This window comes from Daphnia pulex, chromosome 7 (assembly GCF_021134715.1).
Source record: "Daphnia pulex isolate KAP4 chromosome 7, ASM2113471v1".
Taxonomy (NCBI): Eukaryota; Metazoa; Arthropoda; class Branchiopoda; order Diplostraca; family Daphniidae; genus Daphnia; species Daphnia pulex.
The window spans coordinates 5977947-5996835 of NC_060023.1; the positions used below are offsets into that span (position 1 = coordinate 5977947).

At 37.7% G+C, this 18889-nt stretch overlaps 4 protein-coding genes across 7 annotated transcripts; 1 reads left to right on the top strand and 3 right to left on the bottom strand.

Annotated features, from left to right (window-relative positions):
- Nucleotides 1-512: 512 nt before the first annotated feature.
- On the bottom strand, nucleotides 513-3767 carry LOC124198335 (septin-5-like). 3 transcript variants are annotated; one of them, XM_046594165.1, is made up of 10 exons: nucleotides 3573-3752; nucleotides 3225-3492; nucleotides 2549-2758; nucleotides 2360-2452; nucleotides 2090-2255; nucleotides 1843-1993; nucleotides 1606-1771; nucleotides 1411-1474; nucleotides 1244-1351; nucleotides 513-1161 (listed from the first exon to the last, which is right to left on the bottom strand). In XM_046594165.1, exons 3-10 carry the CDS (start codon nucleotides 2727-2729, stop codon nucleotides 936-938), a joined length of 1155 nt encoding a protein of 384 aa, XP_046450121.1. In that variant the 5' UTR covers nucleotides 2730-2758; nucleotides 3225-3492; nucleotides 3573-3752; the 3' UTR covers nucleotides 513-935. The 3 variants fall into 3 exon arrangements, with proteins under 3 accessions (XP_046450121.1, XP_046450120.1, XP_046450119.1); XM_046594164.1 differs by having other exon boundaries at nucleotides 3225-3330; nucleotides 3390-3752; XM_046594163.1 differs by having other exon boundaries at nucleotides 3225-3767.
- A 273-nt stretch (nucleotides 3768-4040) lies between these two features.
- On the top strand, nucleotides 4041-5157 carry LOC124198338 (coiled-coil-helix-coiled-coil-helix domain-containing protein 10, mitochondrial-like). 2 transcript variants are annotated; one of them, XM_046594170.1, is made up of 4 exons: nucleotides 4041-4124; nucleotides 4415-4514; nucleotides 4573-4952; nucleotides 5022-5157. In XM_046594170.1, exons 2-4 carry the CDS (start codon nucleotides 4438-4440, stop codon nucleotides 5033-5035), a joined length of 471 nt encoding a protein of 156 aa, XP_046450126.1. In that variant the 5' UTR covers nucleotides 4041-4124; nucleotides 4415-4437; the 3' UTR covers nucleotides 5036-5157. The 2 variants fall into 2 exon arrangements, with proteins under 2 accessions (XP_046450126.1, XP_046450124.1); XM_046594168.1 differs by having other exon boundaries at nucleotides 4072-4232.
- A 22-nt stretch (nucleotides 5158-5179) lies between these two features.
- Nucleotides 5180-6878, bottom strand: LOC124198336 (annexin A4-like). Its single transcript, XM_046594166.1, has 8 exons — nucleotides 6736-6878; nucleotides 6485-6658; nucleotides 6203-6407; nucleotides 6041-6120; nucleotides 5914-5986; nucleotides 5681-5854; nucleotides 5426-5607; nucleotides 5180-5342 (listed from the first exon to the last, which is right to left on the bottom strand). The coding sequence occupies exons 1-8, from the start codon at nucleotides 6790-6792 to the stop codon at nucleotides 5292-5294; spliced, it is 996 nt and encodes a 331-aa protein (XP_046450122.1). The 5' UTR covers nucleotides 6793-6878; the 3' UTR covers nucleotides 5180-5291.
- Nucleotides 6879-8655: 1777 nt separating this feature from the next.
- LOC124198340 (annexin B11-like) lies at nucleotides 8656-10531 on the bottom strand. Its single transcript, XM_046594171.1, has 8 exons — nucleotides 10373-10531; nucleotides 10103-10276; nucleotides 9811-10015; nucleotides 9673-9752; nucleotides 9510-9582; nucleotides 9249-9422; nucleotides 8993-9174; nucleotides 8656-8918 (listed from the first exon to the last, which is right to left on the bottom strand). The coding sequence occupies exons 1-8, from the start codon at nucleotides 10424-10426 to the stop codon at nucleotides 8868-8870; spliced, it is 993 nt and encodes a 330-aa protein (XP_046450127.1). The 5' UTR covers nucleotides 10427-10531; the 3' UTR covers nucleotides 8656-8867.
- Nucleotides 10532-18889: the final 8358 nt, after the last annotated feature.

Here is an 18889-nt window from a genome sequence, read left to right on the forward strand (position 1 = left end):
ACAAGGCTTCCATATCCTGTCATATCTAAAAAAAAAAGTCAATGCCTCCTCAATCCTCAGTGGTTATAGGGTTCTATGAACTATGACTCTGCTTTGACTTTCAAAACTGTTATTGCATTTAGGATTGATATCGCCTATGATAAAAAAATAAATTTCGAGCACAATTGGAAAATCTATTTTCAGACTGCTGCAATCCTCTAGCCAACATAAACCGTTCATTACAACGTGCCATGGGAAAAACACACGCAATATTAATTCTTGAGCGCTAGGTTCTAAAGGAAGTAGAAAATCGTCGTGTCAATTGACCGCTTAACCGTTTTTCTAGAGAGAAAAACCAAACGTGCCAGAGGCATAGAACGAATGTCTCTAGCGCGTTTTATAAATTGCTTCTTATTACACCAACAAAATTTAAGTTGCCTGTTTCCTTTCCCATTGGGGTTAGTGTGGGGTGTAACAGCCCTGATTCTTCGTTTTTCTTAATTGGCAGTGCCCTAAATCCATCTTCATAATGAAATAGTTTAAATTTTTATTGCTGGTCTAAGATGTTTGAAAGAAATGTAGCTATTCGTTTCATGTTATACAAACAATCAAACATGTATAATAATATTTCACGAGTTGATGACGACGAAGATCAAAAGACAAGTAGGCTAAATCTGTTCTGACGTACGTGGTGAGAAATATTCCAGAGTTGAACACGACCGACGTGGAGATAATTGAAACAATACTGTGTGCGTGCATCTTCATATTTTGTTTGGAAAACGGACAACGGAAGTAAAGACGGGCAGAATAAACGCGTGCATAATGTATAAATCAATATTAGCTGGCCAGAGAAGAAGTACACACACACACATGTAGGGCTTACGCATTTTTCTTTGGATGAGCTGTGAACTTTTGCATTTTATACCAACAACACATTATTCAGAATTTCAATTCATTTACAAACGAACTTCCTGGGATTTGTCTATGTTCATCAAACTAAATTCGTGTTTTAACTGAGCTTCTCCCAATGATCTGGATCGTTGTTGGACTTGCAGTTGATGCTGCATTTTCGACAACAAATCCTGCATCTTTCGGATTTCGTCCTCTTTTTGTTGCAGGATCAAATCCGCAGCGTTGTCGTCGTCCGGCAATTCGACCAACATTGAATCTCGTTTGAGCTTACTGAAGAAATAAAAGAGAAAATATTTTAGGTTCCAAGTTCAATTTGGTTGAAATAAGCAAAGGAAAACGAAGGTATATGTACCTTCGTTCTCTGTGAGGTTGTTGAATGGTCAAATTATGAGTGAGTCTGGTTATGCATGCCGAACGGAAGGCTTCATAATGGATTTCATGGGTTTGATCCCGGAGATCGCTATTAAAAAATTGGATTATTAGTTTCGTCTCGGCATATATTTACTAATTTAAACTTACGCTAAATGAGTTTCTATCAGCATGGATCGAAGTTTTTGTAGGTCGCTGTGCAAGGGGCTCTCCACTGTTCAACAACATTTCCAATTCAAAATGATTAGACATTCACGTGGCTGGCATTCGTTATAAATTATAATCCTGTTTTGTGTACACACGCACACACTGAAACAAGCTCAGAGGTGTATATAGTATGCATACCTTCGACGACGCCCCACGGGTATATCCTTCCTCGGAACCTGCGACCGTTGACCTCTAGAATTTGACACGAGCCCGAGACAGCAAAAGGGACAGCGTCCTTTAATTCCTTGTCCTGCTTCTTGAAAGCTTCGTCCTCGTCGGGATCGCACTCGGGGAACTGGTAAATCTAAAAAAACAAAAACAAACAAAAAAAAGAAGACCTCATTTTTCAGTTTTTAATTGAGAAAACAGACAAACCTGAATTTCGTATTGTTTCAGTTCCTGGAGAACTTGTGATTTGAAGCGACCGAGTTCTGCTGTCGTGAGACTATCTGCTTTTCCTATTACGGGGACTAAGTTGACCTTTTTGTGTAGCTTTCTCATGGCTGCGACATCCAACATTCGTAATCTGGCAACCGAGATTATTAAGGCCATGGAAACATAAGAAAAAAACAGGTTTCAAAGACTTGTTTGGTTTGAACTTTAAACCGATCACTATTATTACCCACGACCGTACGGAGGAATAAAGTAGAGGCAACAATGAACACGGTTGTCGACAATTGATTTGCGGTGGAGTCCGCTCTCGTCTTGAAAATATTTCTTGAATTGGACGTCGATGTAGTCGGAAAGCGCCTGGCAAGTTTCCTCAGAGTTAAGGGCATCTCCGAAACCTAGAGTCAATTATTTCGAAGCCAATAGGAAACGTCATTCATCTTGTTTAACTACCGAGAAAGAAAATAAAAGGAAAAACATATCAGGAAGAAGCAAGTATTACCAGGAGTGTCGACAATTGTGAGCCTCAATTTAATTCCCATTTCCTCAATGTCAGCCGTCCGCACTTGAATGGCAGTCGTCTTTGTCAGTCGTTCTGAAACCATCACGATAATCATCATCATCTTTATGATTGCAGTTATTTCACGTTGGTCACGTCTGGCTGACGGGGAAAATGACACACGGTACGTACCTTCAACAGGAGGAATCACACGATCTTGGTAGAGGTCTGCCAGGAAAAGTGTGTTGACGAGAGTAGATTTTCCCAGTCCCGATTCTCCAGCCACCATCAGCGTGAATTCAAAACCTTTTTTAATCGTTTTCCGGTGAATCTGATCCGGCAAACTGGCGAATCCAATGTACTCGCGGTCCATTTTTGCTTTTTCTCTTCTTCACATCAGCCCTTTAAATATAAAAGGAAGAGATAAAAGTTTTCAAGTGTCTTGGTCTCGTACTCGTCCGAGAACTACTGCAGGCGTAGAAAATATGCGCGTTCGGCAGCTGTGGGAAAAAAAAACGAAAAAAAAAAACGAGGCACACCGTTCCACTAAGTGATTTTGTTGTAAAGTCCAAAAATTCCGATTGTACTATTTTGGGTTCTCGTTTTTCTTCCTTATGTTTCTCTTCTTTTTTACCCACAGGAAACGAATGTTGCCGAGTGTAAACAAAACAATGACGTTATATACACTACGACAATAAGACAATTGACGACGGGTTTTGAAAATTGTTGGCTGAAACATTCACGTTCGTTTCACAAGGGCTGTGGAAAACAACGGAGAAGCGACAAAGTATGACGATTTTTAAACTTTTTCGTACTCGAAAAGTGTCTTTGACACACAATAGATCGCTTTAAAGTGAATTCTACATACCTGATGAGATTATGAGAAGTGCTGGAGAGAGTCGTCGATCAAGCAGCCTTCTCCCAAGTCTGCATGCGGTTGTGTGAACAAGTGCCGTATGGTCTACTGAGCTCTTCTACAGGAAAACCAAACAATCGACACGGTTACACATTTTCGTTTTTTTCGTTTTTTCACCGTGCTGAATCGTGAGTTGAGAACCCGAGTGGACGGAGGCGGTGCCTATGCAGTTAGAGATGGGCGGGATCGGAGATGGTGCAGTGTTCGCGGGAACCGAATGCTGCCCCCATGAATATGGGTGAAAAAACACAGACAAAAAATTCAAACGAACTTGATATCTAGCGTTGAGTTTCCGATTACCAGCACTTTTCAACTGAGCTAACGAGTTTGACAGATGACGCCCCTAAAGAAAACGTCCGACGGAAAATCAACATGTATAGAAATAATCTAGCGAGTCTCAGCTACTGCATTGACTACCGTATGAAAGCACTACTCTTTTTTTCTCGATTTTCATTCGAAACCGAATGTCTATCCCCCTTTAAATCCACGCACGCATAGCCGCGAGGGCAGGGGAGAGAAAAATAAAACATTTAAGTAAGTAAGCTTTATTCGTCGATCGATATCGTGAGCGCGCAGGCGCTGTTTTGATTGCCCTCGGGCTTTGTGTTGAAATTATTCATAGATGGCGCCCAAATCACAAATTCAGTAAATATTATTAATATTATTTGATGATTGTTATAAATTCTGTTATTTTTGTTATTAGATTTAATGATTAAAACGCATACATATTTTGATTTCAGTTTCAATGTAATTGATCAATAATTGTTTGGCAACCCAGGTGACCGATAGCAGAACGAGAATTCTCTAGAAGTTTCGGAAATTTCAGCAGATTGCACATCCGTGATCACGTTGGTAGGTTGCGTAATTCTCTTTCTAATATTTACTCACGCAAGAAACTGCGAAATATAGATCATTCGATTTTTGCTAAGCGTCCAGTGTTCTTCAGTGCATGTGCATCTGGTAAATTCAACAAAGATTGAGAACTTTTAAACTATTAACAATTGTGATATAAAGTTTCTAGTCTCGATAGTTATAACTCGTTTAGCCATTGCGTCATTCGTATCGTCAACCCTTCACATTTTCAAGGACGTTTTTATTGAATTGAAATAATTAGTTTTCTCAATTTTCTTTCCATTAAATAGTTTTAAATTCTACTGCCTAAACAATGCCTCGTCAAGGAAGATCACGTGCTGCTCCTGCCAGGGCAGCACCTGCTAGAGCTTCTCCTCCTCCTGCTGCCAGGTAATCACAAATGGTTTAGAGAAATTATTATTGTAATTACATAATTCATTTAAATCAGGGCTGCTCCTCCTCCAAGTGTTCCAGCTCATGCGCCCCAAGCCCACCCCCCTGCACCTATGCAGCAAATGCCCCAACAACCATCAATGTTTGCCCAGATGGCAGCCACCGCTGGAGGTGTTGCTGTTGGTTCGGCTATTGGACATGTTGCAGGACATGCTCTCACTGGCATGTTCAGCGGAGGATCATCTTCTGAAGCTGCCCAGCCTGTACAGCAACAAGCAGCTGCTCCTCAACAATATGGAGCTGCTCAGCCTCAAGAGCCCACTGGACCTTGTTCATGGGAAATTAAACAGTTTCTTGCATGCTCACAAAACCAGAGTGATTTGACTTTGTGTGAAGGATTTAATGAGGCACTTCGGCAGTGCAGACAGAGCCAAAGTATAAATTTGTCTTTATAACTTTTCTTTTGATTGTTTTGTTATTAATTGTATTCCTTCTTGCTTCTAGGTACCTACATGTAAAAAGGAAAAACCAACCCATGGGCCATGATCCTGAAAATGAATTAAAGTGAATTAAAGTAGACTAATAGTAGATCACATAACGATCTCCGTTAGTAATAAAATTGGTGGTTTCACAATTGAAATTTATTGCTTAAATTTTTTTTCAGAAATATTTATTGATTTTGTATGTTTATACATATTTCTAGCCAGAATATAGGATTATCCAATGCAAATTCTACTCAACGGCTAATGATCAGAAACGGGTAGTTCATAATATTCAATCAATGAGGGCCAGTAAAGCCAATTGATAGGATCCGGAAGTATCGTCCTTGAAAAAAAAAATTATCGTTAGAATTTCTTTATGCTGTGATTCTCTAGTAAACTCAAGAGTATTTGCGCCAAACAACATACCGTGACAGCAGTATTCAGTGACATTCCGTAGAGTGACTGATATGCAATCTTAATGTTCCCAAGATCAGTCTCGCAACGACTGATAGTTAAACGCATCAAGTCGCGATCAGCAGTGCCAGCTCCAGCGATAGTCGTGTAAAAACGTGAAGAAAAGTAAACCGCTTTATCGCGACTATATTGCACTAGTTCAACATGAATCGTAGGTAAGTCGTCGTCTATCATGAAATTTAAAATATTTTAAAACAAAGCTCTTACGAATGGATGCAAGGGCACTTCCCATTTCGTTCGCAAACTCTGTGGTGACTACATCACTGAGCGGTGTTCCGTACGTAGCCTCGTAAAGGTTTGCAACTTCATTCAAGTGAACGAAATTGCGATTGGAAAAGATGATGATGTAAGTGCTCTCAAGTGTTCCTTCCATAGCTGGGCCTGTTTATTAATAGTTTAAAGTGAGTCCACATAAAACAAAAATTATGAATCGCCATTACCTCCTTCGTACAAACTGATAACATCGCTTTGGACTAAAGTTTGATCGACCACATTGCTTTCGTCTCTGTGTCCCTATCAATGTTATAGGTTAGATTTGGTTGATGATGAAGGGGTTAAATTAAATACCATTGCCATCTCAAGCAAAAGTGTCTGGTAAGGAGCAACAGTGTCTGACTCAATCTCAGATATTAGTGTGTGTCCGTAATCTAAAATCGATTTTAATGGATAGGCTGAAGTATTACGTCGAATCATTTTTGACAAAAAAAAACTACATTAAGTTATACTTACAAGCAGAGAAGAAGGTGTCAATTTCTGACAGTTCTTGATTGGTTCTACTCACTAATATTTCAGTTAATGAATCTTCTTCTGTCCCTGGTCGAGCCATTGTTTCGTGGAGTTCAATGGATAGGAATTTTGTCATGCTATGAGTTAGCATAGTGGAGAGAATTAAAAAGTTTCCAGACAAGTCCTCCTCTAAATCTGCGACCAAGCTCTAACCAAAAAATAATTGTACATTTTAACACATGCTGATTCTTAAATTTTGTTTCGAAAAGCGCTCTGGATCTTTACCCCGTGTTGATTGTTGTATGTTGTCGTGATAATATCTCGTTGGAAGGCAGTTCGATAACAAAGAACACTGATGATTTTATCTTCTTTCGTTCCCAATCCGTCCATAGCATCAAATAGTCTAGCGGCGTCATTATTTGGATCGAAGGGATCAACCGGTAACAAAGTCGGTATATCCTGTTGTCGATTAGAAAATTTCGGTACATCATGGCATTATCAAGAGAAAGAAAAGTGAGAACGAATTTGTTATTTACTTGTCCTGAAGCAATAGAGCCAGCTGATAAAATTGTGAAAATTAGTAGAAACCTCATCTTTAAAAAAATGAGTAGAGGACCTTCTAAACGTTGCTTGCTTCACGCTTGCTGTAGTGCGTTGGCTGATATTGACGGCAAATTTATATCAGATCGTTATCATTAGTTTTCATAAACGTCCAGTAGCTTAGTTCCATTGGCTTAAATAATCACCTAATGGTGGGCCTTTACAATTTATTATGGCAATAAACTAAAAAACGCCGCCAGTTACAGGTATATATTCTAAAACTAATCTGTAAACCGGCATTTATAGCCTCGCTCTATGCCTCTATAGATGTTATACCATTGAAAAAGTAGTAGTCGAGCAAAAAATCGTGTGCAGTTTACGCCGATGCGCACCACAGCGGCCGATAGCAGAACCTAGATTGTTATTACGCTTGACAACCTGTATAGTCAAGATCCTTTGTTCGACAAAAAGGCCTTGTTCGACAAAGGATCTTGACTGTACAGGTTGTCAAGCGTAATAACAATCAGGTTCTGCTATCGGCCGCTGTGGTGCGCATCGGCGTAAACTGCGCACGACTTTTTGGCATGGGTACTACTTTTTCATTGGTATAACATCTATATGACCGAAATTATGTTGTTAGCCGGGGTTTAATTCGGCCATATTAAATTTGGATCTAGAGTTGGGAATAATCCAGCTTTGTCTGAATGTTTTTAGCTCTGAACTTAGAAATTTCAAGTTGGGATCCCATTTTTTTGATCAGGTGAATATCTCTCTTGCGTTTAAGATGTCTCTTATTTTGGCACCGTGAGGAATTCGCCGTGAAAGATTTTCATAATTTTTATGCGCATCCTATTGGGGTCCAGCAATGTCGCGCTCTATATGTTAACCCTTAACAAATAATAAAATATATTTTTTTCAAATAAACTTTATTTATATTATAATTTTTTTCAGTAAGCGAGTAAAACCCTTCTGGAAAATACGAATTGCACAAAAAAAATTTTTATTACAAATTTGTTTAGGCCTAGTATAAAAAATGATATATTTACTTAAATATTTGGATTTAAAAAATATGTGCTAATAGAAGATGCCTTAATCCATACGTATATCAAGTTTTGTATATTTTGGTTAATAATTAAATTTTTAAAATTTTTAAATTGTTGGAAAAATCTGCACGGCCGAGTTATTCGACAAATATTCGAGGCGTGTCTCGTGGCGATTATATGGTGGAAACCGCAAATTATTAAAAAAAAAATTCCTGTTTCTTAACAAAACAACCCGCCGAATCGCCGACCCCCAATGAGTTTTATTTTAAAGGTAATTATATTTATATCTATATTAAAATATTTTTACCTATCATATGATAGTTGATAGTAATATACACCCGCTTGGTTGGCCGGCTTGGCGTATAGCTTTGCAATAAATTGCAGCGGCTAGAAAAAAGTTCCGCGTAATTAATCAATAAAAGTTACAACACAGTTTTTATGAAATTTTTTATACATACTGTAGCTAGGCTATTTTCACTATCGTGACTCGTGTGAGGCTTTGAGTGTTTTGAGGACGTTTTAGTTTTATAATGACTTTCAATCTTAATCTTACGTAATCTAATCTATAGGGCTCTTTCACATCTGTTTTATTTAGCCGATTTATCTGGCAACGCAGCATGGCGCCGTCTTTTGGTAGGGCAAAAACGGGGAGAAGAGGGAGAATGGGAGGACGCCCTCCTCCCTCCCATTCTCCCTAAGAGCCCTATAGCCATCATAATAATTACTCTATTTCACATTCTAACGGACAGGAACAAGTCTCTCATCTTCTTTACTATACCCCAATGCCCAATTCCAGGCCGACACCTAGTTGGCGTATAAAATCCTCATGCTTAATAGATTTTTGTTTGATTGTAAATCAAAAGGAAAGATAAATTCGGACAAATTCTTTATTACGACAGTTAATTCCAGAGCAGCCAAAACAATTCCCAAAATAATTCTTGTTATACCTGAATTTATAATTTCTTCTTACAGAAAACAAAAGGCGTAGAAGATATGGCAGGCCACTTATATATATGTTATATAATGTCTTTATATACTGTACGTATGAAACTTGTATATTAAGATAAGATTTGATTGATGCGTTTTTAATCTATCAATGCCAGCAAAGCTGTACGATAAGATCCAGAAGTATCATCCTGCAGTTACAAAAAAAAAGCCAAGCCATGAAACATAATCAAACTTATATAAAAATGAAACAAAATGTACTTACCGATACAGCGGTACTTAGCGATACGCCATAGATGTTTTGATATGCAATCTTAATGTTCCCAAGATCAGTCTCGCAACGACTGATAGTTAAACGCATCAGGTCGCGATCAGCCGTGCCAGCTCCAGCTATAGTCGTGTGAAAACGTGAGGAAAAATAAAGTGCTTTATCGGCACTATATTGTACTGCAAACGAAGACAACATACGCAGTTCGTGAACATTGATACAGTAACTATTATTCAATTGATCTCAAACTTACAAATAGAAACGAGCGCGTTTCCTATGTCCTTTGCAAACTCGGTCGTCACAACCGTATTAAGCGACGTTCCGTAAGTTGCCTCGTAAAGAATGCTAACTTTGTTTAAATGGACAAAGTTCCGCAAGGTAAAAATGTTTATGTATAAATTTTCGTCTGTTCCATCTATTGCTGGACCTTAACGGAAGTGTTTAAATACGGAAGCAGTTTTTTTTTTACAATTCGTAAAAAAATATTATATGTAGCTATTTGACTACAGTATACCTCCTTCATATAAATCGACGACGTCTATCTGGACTGCAGTCATATTTACAAGCATGGTTTCGTCCCTGCGTCCCTGCACATCAATCAAATAGAAAAAAAATTCTATATTTTTGTATGGGAAATAAAAATTAGGCAGTTTTTAATAAACGTTTATTATATTTACCTCTGCCATCTGAATCAAAAGTTGACGGTAAGAGCCGGTGGTATCTGCCTCAATCTCTGACACAAGAGAGTGTCCATAATCTAAAATTATGCTGTGTGATGAAATGCTATAAAATACTTTTACGGAGCACCCACTTACAATTGTTAAAGAATGTTTCAATTTCGTCTAATTCTTGATTAGACCTACTCATTATTACTTCAGTCAACGAAGGCTCGTCTGTCCCTGGTCGAGCCATTGTTTCATGCAGTTCAATGGAGAGGAACTTAATCATTCCATGAGTTAACATGATGGATAGCGTTTGGAAGCTACCAGTTAATTCTGACTGGAGATCTTTGGCCAAACTCTAAAAAAAGAAAGTTGCCTTGAAAATTGCGCACGTGCGTAACAGTCACTGTTTAATATTGATTTAATAGAAATTATTCTTCTCTACGCCGTGCTGATTGTTGTATGTTGTTGTAATGACATCTCGTTGCGAGGCAGTTCGATAGCAAAGAACGCTGATGATTTTGTTCTCGTCAGTTCCCAAACCGTTCATTGCGTCGAACAATCGAGCGGCATCGCTGTTTGGATCAAACGGAGCGGCCGGTACCAACGTTGGTAAATCCTACAGTTGGTTGAAATAAAACAACAACAAAAAATTACAAATATTATCTACAAACCCGTTACCCACACGAGAAAATCGTAATCAAACTCAACCTACTTGTCCAAATATGGTTCCAAAGCACAAAACAAAGAAAATGAATAAGAATCCCATGGCAGTGAGTTTCACTTTTATAGTATATTCCTACTTGTGCCGTTGTGTCCGTTTCACTATAAGACTACCTAAACGGATCACGCTGCAATTAAATTTATGTGATTCATATCATCGTGACTTATCTATGATGTTTTGCATATCATGATTCATGACATACATTTTTTTATCTCGTATGAGTAATAACACACTGATTTGGAAATGATCACCAGCGATCGCCAGCATTTAGGAAGATAAGAAGTCCGTATGATGACTGTGTTGGCTTCCCTATCCCGGTTTCAGGGTAAACGTAAGCCGATTTTCAGAGATTTTAGGGGGAGCCTGTCAGAATTGTGATTTGGAAACATAAAAAAGAGCCATCTAGGCTCTCAAAAGTAGCTGAGCGTAGTAGCTGACACACTCACTAGAGTCGCTTTTTAAAGTTTCCAAATTGGCTTACTTTTACCCTCAAATGAAAAAAATTATCGTGAAATTCTTTCAGTAGAAGACCCTAAAAACAGGGAAATAAAAGGGAGCAACAACTCTACATTCAAATGCTTTTCACGGTGAGATATCTTAAAAAACGAGATGTGAGAATAACTTTGCTTGTAGGCTTCATTTCTTGTATTCTTTGATTAAATAGTACTCGCTTCTTAATGTCTAGATACAAAGGCTTCGTTTAGTGTGTAGCACTGATCCGAAGACCAATGAGAATCTTGATGACACCTTCACAAAAACACAGAATGAAGGTGATCCGAAACACAAGCCTTAACGTAGTAAAAAGTGCAAAATTACCATGAGTGGTGACGGTTCTTTTATCTCATTCACAATTTTTCCAGTACGTAGCACAATGTATTAGAAAACCTTACATACTTCTAATATTATTAGAAATGACCTTAGAAGTTCATGGGCCTACGGGTATCCAAAAAATTTGGGAATGATTAGCTTGCCATTGCTTATACACTCCAAATCTATGTTGGCCATGGATATGGGCTTTACAGATTCCGTAAAAAACTTTCCGTATTCCGTAAGATTCCTTGCAACCACAATTTACGTAAATTAGCTATCCGCAAATAATAACATGCATTTCAGATTTTCTAATACTATATTGATAAAAGGTTGCAAAAGCTGATAAGTTTATTTGCGATTGCAATAGAAAATTTACGGAAGATGTATAATATACAAATATTCTAGAACGAATTTTTGAGTTAACAGTTGTGATCGCAAATAACTTTACTAGCGGTTGTAATCTCAAATTATCAGGAGATATGATACAACAACTTTTTTTAATACATGTTTAACTTAAAAGTGAATTATAACTCCTTGACGTTTATTCCTGTACATAAAACCTCGTTGGTCGTTGTGGTTCACTCTTTTCGTTTCAGGTAGATAAATTATTATATAATAATTTCCATTATCTGTATGCTGACAAAATTTATGAGCGTAGAGCGAGGTGCTGGACTTGATTAGATTGCCGATCGTCGCGAGCTGGCAGCTCCTGCTTCTGTCACCACCACGGTATTCACCATCACCTCCTCACATACAGCCACTGGTCTGCTAATTTCCAGGGCTTCTAGCTGCACGGCTCCTACTCCAAGGCTTTATGGCCACTCATCTTCTCTCATCAGCAGAAAGGCAGGTCCTACTAGGCTTTGGTGGCCCACCGTCAGCTCGCTCGCTTCTATTTCTCGTCTAAGGTCGTCAGCGGGGTTTAGTTATGAAGGAACATGACGTCAACTGGACGGTGAGACGGCCAATATCTGTTCCTTGTGGCTGCTGATGAACTGTGCGTACAGCGTAGCCTCCGAACACAGCCAGTAAAAAACGTTATTGGAGTGTGACCAACACCAATGCGACTAGCAAGGAAGCTGAAGTTGATGCAGGTACGGTTTGATGTGCCCTGCTCCTAGCAGAGCGGCCATTAGCTCCAACCGAGTCAATGTTTGTTCTTCTACCGGGACCACTCTTGATTGGACTGCAACCAGCCGGAGAGCGATTTTTGCAGCACTCGCTTTGCTGGATCAAGCTGGCTCCAATGTCGGATAGTGAGGCATCGCAGAAGAGGTGGAGGTAATTGTCGTGTAGCTATTGGGAAACGAGGCTGGTCAGAGACAACGTGGTACCCGAAGGCCCTGAAAGCTCTCCAGGCTCATTGCGAAGCAGAACCGCTCTTGCAAGGCCGGTGGTAGGGGGTGGTTCCACTCCAGTTTCTTCGGACGCCGTCCGTCGGGCTGTAAATCATGACCTAAATGCCACCCATCTGGCAACAATACCTTGGCGGTAATTGTGACTGCCGCCAAAGATACCATCGGGTCATACATCGCGGATACGGCGGACAGTAATTGTCTTTTCGTCATCGCTGTCGGTATGAAGAGGGGGAAAAAGAAATGGTCTCCTTCACCGTTCCATTCTAGTCCGAGGGTTCGGTGAACCGGGAGGGCGTCCAGGTCTACAGTACCTACCTAAAGTTTGGGAACGCACGATAGAACCTTATGGAAAAAGGCGTTTTTCTCGGCGTTCCAAAAAAATGCAATTTTCGTTGAAACACAACAGTTTTTTTTCTGGCCGTAGCCATCATGGGTAGGATAATGCTGTTTTTTTTTTTATTTTTCCGATCAAGAGACAGATAAGTTTTTAATCTAGCCGCTATATGCAAATTAGGGTACTTTGATGGGGGATAACTGTAGAACGGGTTAAGGTACTGCGACGCGGAAAACTGTGACATGAAGATAATTACAAACTGAACAACGTTCTTTATTTTCATAAGTCTAACTTGTGGATGCCAGTTTGAAAGAGGGTGAAGTAATAAGACTATTGTGAAGACCTCGTATTATAATGAATTGTCTTCGTTTTCTATTTGGGTTCCAGTCACTGCTGCATCCTTGACAAGTCCCTATTCAAGATCAAAAGATATCCATCGCCTCTCTGTTCCTGGTTGCCCGGTGATGAAGAAGATATCGACATACCGCGCTTATAGAAAACGTCAAAGTCAAACGTCAAAACGTAAAAGTCAACGTCAAAGCGTCAAACGTCATCGGCAAAATTTTTCATCTTCAAACGTCATGACTTAAGTCAGAAAAATATCACTTTCATTTAATTCATGTATTTCGTTCCTTTTGCCCAGTATTTAGCATTTTTAATGTTTCTTGAAAGACATTTTAAGCAATAGAAATATTTCTAATAAGATTTCAGGTAGCCTATTCCGTCTCACCGTAATTACTAATGCGGCCTGACTAAATAAACGCTCAACAAGCACACTGGAAGGAATTGCCGGGTTGTATTTATTGAAAAGTTTTTTAATTGTTGGATATTGGTTCAGCATCTTCATGACAGTTTCTGGATCTCTTAAAAAGAAATCGACGACGACTGGTTTTGTGTGCTCAGAAGACTGGGTGAAATTGAGAAAATTTTCTGTAATAGAAGTAGATCTCTTTTCACTGATTGGAGAAACTGAATCACTGCTGAACAGTTGTTTCAGCTGCATTCTTGCATCTCTTCTCTTACCCTCATCTTCGATCCAGTTAGACTTGGAAATGGGATGAGTGATTGCAGCCAAAACTGCTAATGGATCTTCGAACAATTAAAAAAAAACTAGATAACAATTCCAAAAAATGTCTGTCAAAATAATGTTACATATATATTACTGGGGAAGACACTATATCTCACCTCAAGTCAATTGACGAAATAATAAGGTCACGGATAGCTCCTAGATTTGGGAAAACTCTCTGTTTCAGTTGTTTTTAAAGCTTGGTCAGCAGAGGCAGAACTATTCCCAATCATAGGAAACACCCCTTTTCGCCCTAAAAATATCAAGTACTCCTGCAAAGGGCTTCATGACAAGCATATATTCATTTAACAGTTCAATGTCTTCCAATCCAAGTACACTAAATAAAGTGTTAGCTATCTCTAATCTTTTGTAATTACTGATGAATGACCAAAGGCTATCATAGGTGGTATTCAACCTTGTTGGACATGGAGTCTTGATAGCTACTCCTAAATATATGTATCATATAAGATCAACTATTCACGACATCTTAATATTTACTCGACAAACTAAAAGCTTCTCTTGCCTGCTTGGCAGCTGTAATCGATCGTCTAGTCTTGTTCCACAGGCCAGTTATTTTACTCATTGCTTTCCTTAAAGCATTCTATTTTGGAAATGACTTAATATCAATGTTTGTGAGACAAGTGTCGGCACTTGCGCTGTAAAATTGAGAGTATGAGAATATGAGATGCACACCTGAATACCAAACAATTTTCAATTGTATCAATTTTAATTTCAAAAGAAAAAAGAAAATATTTAACCTGATATGTGTTCGAAGTATTACATATGGATCATATTTTTTCAAATTGTAACAAATCAAATGTCTCTGTTGTTCGTGAAGCGGACTCATTTATCTCATTTACTTCATCCTCCATGTCATTAATTTGTGAAATTAAAGCAATAACTTCGTCATCCATGTCAGAATCTTCATCTTGTAAGAGATTATCTGTAGCTTTTTGGGCCATATCAGCCTACATTTCAATTATGAAAAATGTTAAGTACAACTTATGCAAAGAGCAAATGAGAATCTACTTACAAAAAATTCCTTAAATGCCTTTACAAAATTAGATCCATTACCAGTGACTATTTGGTGGACTTAAGTATGTAATGCAAATTCCTCTAAAATCGAATCTATCATTTTTGCAATTTTGTCGTAAGTGTGGGTACCTAACTCAACAAAGCAAAGGTTCACGAATCAGCAAAAAAATGAGAAAATAATATTTGTACCTTGAATTCTCTTGCAGGCAACACCTGCCGATTTTCTATCTATTTTACCCTTATTATCTGTTATTAGCCAATGGGCCGTTATATCCACGAAACTACGCTTATTGGAACCCCAAATATCGACAGTCAAACAAACTTCAGTGACCAAATTAATTCAACTTTGAGGTTATCTTTAAATTTGATGTAGGCTTTTGCAACCATTTTTTTTGGTCGGAACACTGCAAACCTCTACTCTTTGATCTATTTCCTTGAAAGGTCACGAAAATAACAGGATTTTACTGTGGAAAGAGGCCGCCCATTAGCTACTAGATAGTGAAAAATTCGCTGGTTTATCCGATATTGAACTTCAAATGGCAACATCTTTCTTTTTTTGTTCTTTCTTTCTTGAAATCGTTACTGGATCCAGAGTTTTCAATATCTTTTCTTTATGTAATCTTTTAGAAGAAGGCAAATAAAAAGAATCTGGTGAACGGTCTCGTTTCTTTACTGTGCTTAACTTCACAATGTTCTCCTTATATGTAGTATACACTCTAACATGTTTCTATTTCGAAAATCAAGTATTAGTTTTACCATTTCTTGAGAAAATATATAATATCAAACTTACGGATTTAAGATGTCTGACCCAATTAGACGGATTACCATATTGCACACGAGATTTCAACCCACAAGTTTTACAATTTCCATTCACATACCGTTGAGCCAAAAACTTTTTCTTTTTGTCGCAATACAGAACTGGCATTTCGATCAATAGTGAATTCTTCAATCACTTCAGGGCTCATTGGGAAAAATTAAAAAACCCCACATTCAAACCAAGATCCATATATTATAACTCCAAATTTGCGTTAGCCATTGTAGCACCAGATATAATTTTATGTAAGTAGCAGAAAATAGTTTTCTGCTATAGCCCAATAAAAATATGCAAGTGTGGTCAGATTTTTTTACGTTGACTGAAAAATTGCAATTTTTCGCTTTCTTGAGGTCAAACGTGAACGTCAAAACTCAGCAAACTTTTTTTCATACGTCAAGGTCAAAGTCAACGTCAAAATCTAGGAAAAAAATTACTTTAGTCGAAAAATTAATAAAGTAAAAAATTGACGTTAACTTCACTGGTGATTTCATACCAAGAAAAATTTTGTCAACAATTAAAATATCTTCACGCTTAAACCCGTTAAACTTGGCTCCATTGCTGGAAATTGGAATTGACACTAAGAAAAACTAAGTGTAATGACATTTTGGTAAGTTCAGCATTTGGTATTCAGCAAACAAGTTCAGCACCTAGCCCAAACACCTAGCAATGAATTTTCCTCTTAAAAACCAACAAATTCTTGGCTGATTTTTTCTTGACCGTCTTACCAATCTTTTTAGTCCACTGAACAATAGTTTTTCTATTCAAGTAGTTTTTTTCTTTTTCTTGTAGTGTTGTTGTCAATTATGTGTGTAAAAATATAGAGTAATAGATTTGAACTGAAACGATGCCATTTCGGATTGCAATCGTTTATTTTTTATTTATTTTTGTGAGCTTAAAAAAACATCTTACAAATTCTGATACAATAAAACTTTCATTTGTATGGGTCAAATTCAAAATAACAAAACTACCGAGTACTGAATCATTGTAAAAAGGCAATTAGATCAGAACACCAGGTAATAAGCATGTAAAAATTCCGATTACTTGTACAACAAGGTTTTCTTTTTTAAATATTTCGATAAGGATAAATTAAAGATATGTTCTTTATAATGTAAGCAACATATTTTGGAGAAGAAAGTATGACAGCTTTTCTCTGTCTCCCTATTAATATGTTAAGGTCAAGCACAAAGAATCATTGAACCTGTCATACCATTTTTTAAACAGGTTGGGTAAAGAGCCACATTCTCTTGGTTAAAAAAATTTCTATGGCAGCTAGAAACAGAAAATCAAATATTTATTTGGCAATTGTTAGTGTTAATGTAAAGGTTTTGGAATCACTTTCGACAACTGCGGAACTCAATGTACGGTTACCTGTCATATTTTCCTATATGACTGGATTGCCATCGGCCATCGGCAAATTTGGCATCGGAAGAGGTCTTGTACCAGAAAATGGCAGTGTTGATTGAATCGAGTAGGTTTCTGTAATTTCCATATTGATAGATAAGAGATGATTTTATAGATATAACTGATATAGAATTATTTTATGAATTACATAAAGACAAGCATACGAGCAAAATCGAAACGCCGTTAGTGACAATGTTACTTTTGCCACCGATGACCTCCTGTTGGACGAGGATATCTTTTTCGTTTTTTTTTCAGTGCTTGGGAGTGTAGCTGTAGATTGCTACTGCACTTGACACTGTTTGTATTGAACATTTCTGAAGTAAATACCATGAAGCTGGATGTTGATACACAACCGTTGTACTGTGGCATCATTGCTGCGTGATCTATGGAAAATATCCACAATTAACAAGTGCAGACAACAATTAACCGATATTCAAACACAAATGGCTTACCTGCATGAGACACTGAATAATTGCTCTCAAATTGCATGTCCTGCTGCCCCATCATCACCGATGCGTAATGGTTATTATTTACAGAAATTATTTTTTTAACAGGATTATCTTTTTAGACAATAAAGACAAACATTAAAAATGTGAAGTAAGCCTTTGAACCATGAAGCAAATAAAAGTAAAAGAGCAGCCGAAAGGTAGAAACCACATGGAACATCACAACGAAGAAAAATCTGATAGCAGTTCTGTGTCTGCTTCCATTCCAGATCTTGAATGCAGCACCAGTGAAAATGAAGGTGAAGACTATTTTGAACACGACAATGTCTTTCCTTCTGACAGCATCAGTACTCTTAATGTTGTGAAATACACTGAACTACAGGTAAAAAAATATTTGCGATATTTTTGGATAATACTCGTACTAAAATTGATATTCCATATCTTTTTGTTTCTAGTCAAAGACAATTCATTGTCAATGCTGCGAAGACAAAATTCATCTTCTGGAGGTGCAGCAGGATGATCTTAATTTGTACATGAACAAGTTTTTGTGAATTTAACATCTATAAAAAGGAACAAAAAATTATAATTATTTTTTTCTTCTTTTTGAGACTTGAACAACCTTAAGGATTATTCATTTCTTGCTGCTCATCTTTATCAGAAGCGAAATTTGTCTTTATCGTTTTGAACTACTACATCTTTTCTGTAAGAGAATAAGCCGTCAGAAACTTTCATTTACCCTCTCACTGACCGTCTGCTCCTTTATCCATAATTCTTCTTTCTGTTCAACACCTATTCCTCCTGAGGCTAACGAGTTCAGCGTAGGTTTACAATTACCATGATTTTTATTGTAATTATCGAACTATTTTCATATTCATAAAGGATTTTGATGGTCTATTTACAGAAGAAAAGATTCCGAACTTGTGTCGGCGTCAAAATGTCCGTTTGGACTAGGAATCTTTTCTCCATAGTGTTCCGAAAAGAATACTTTAAAAAACACAAATGACAAGTAAGGGATACGGTGATAAGGAGCCCATGACTGAACAAGATCTTAATATGATTATACGCAAGTTTAATTTTATTAATATGTTGTGTGCTGCATTCCAACTCTAATTTTTATTTCAGATCACGTCTATAACAGAAGTGGCCTGATAACCGCCCATCTTCTCAAACTACAAAAATTCTCCAAGCATAATTAATAATAAAAAAATGCCACTGCGTGTCGGCCTTCGAGATTTTATTCTTGT

Excerpts from the sequence above, each read along its gene's own strand:
- LOC124198335 (XM_046594163.1), bottom strand. The coding sequence starts at position 2,729 with ATGGACCGCGAGTACATTGGATTCGCCAGTTTGCCGGATCAGATTCAC. Across the intron at positions 1,994-2,089 it reads ATTCCTCCGTACGGTCGTGG|ATTACGAATGTTGGATGTCG; the intron begins GTAATAATAGTG and ends CTCGGTTGCCAG. Across the intron at positions 1,352-1,410 it reads CTGATAGAAACTCATTTAGC|CGATCTCCGGGATCAAACCC; the intron begins GTAAGTTTAAAT and ends ATTTTTTAATAG.
- LOC124198340 (XM_046594171.1), bottom strand. The coding sequence starts at position 10,426 with ATGGGATTCTTATTCATTTTCTTTGTTTTGTGCTTTGGAACCATATTT. Across the intron at positions 9,753-9,810 it reads TGAAACATTCTTTAACAATT|ATTATGGACACTCTCTTGTG; the intron begins GTAAGTGGGTGC and ends GCATAATTTTAG. Across the intron at positions 9,423-9,509 it reads CGTCGATTTATATGAAGGAG|GTCCAGCAATAGATGGAACA; the intron begins GTATACTGTAGT and ends ACTTCCGTTAAG.
- LOC124198338 (XM_046594170.1), top strand. The coding sequence starts at position 4,438 with ATGCCTCGTCAAGGAAGATCACGTGCTGCTCCTGCCAGGGCAGCACCT. Across the intron at positions 4,515-4,572 it reads TCTCCTCCTCCTGCTGCCAG|GGCTGCTCCTCCTCCAAGTG; the intron begins GTAATCACAAAT and ends CATTTAAATCAG.
- LOC124198336 (XM_046594166.1), bottom strand. The coding sequence starts at position 6,792 with ATGAGGTTTCTACTAATTTTCACAATTTTATCAGCTGGCTCTATTGCT. Across the intron at positions 6,121-6,202 it reads TGACACCTTCTTCTCTGCTT|ATTACGGACACACACTAATA; the intron begins GTAAGTATAACT and ends AATCGATTTTAG. Across the intron at positions 5,608-5,680 it reads AAGTGCCCTTGCATCCATTC|TGCAATATAGTCGCGATAAA; the intron begins GTAAGAGCTTTG and ends ATGTTGAACTAG.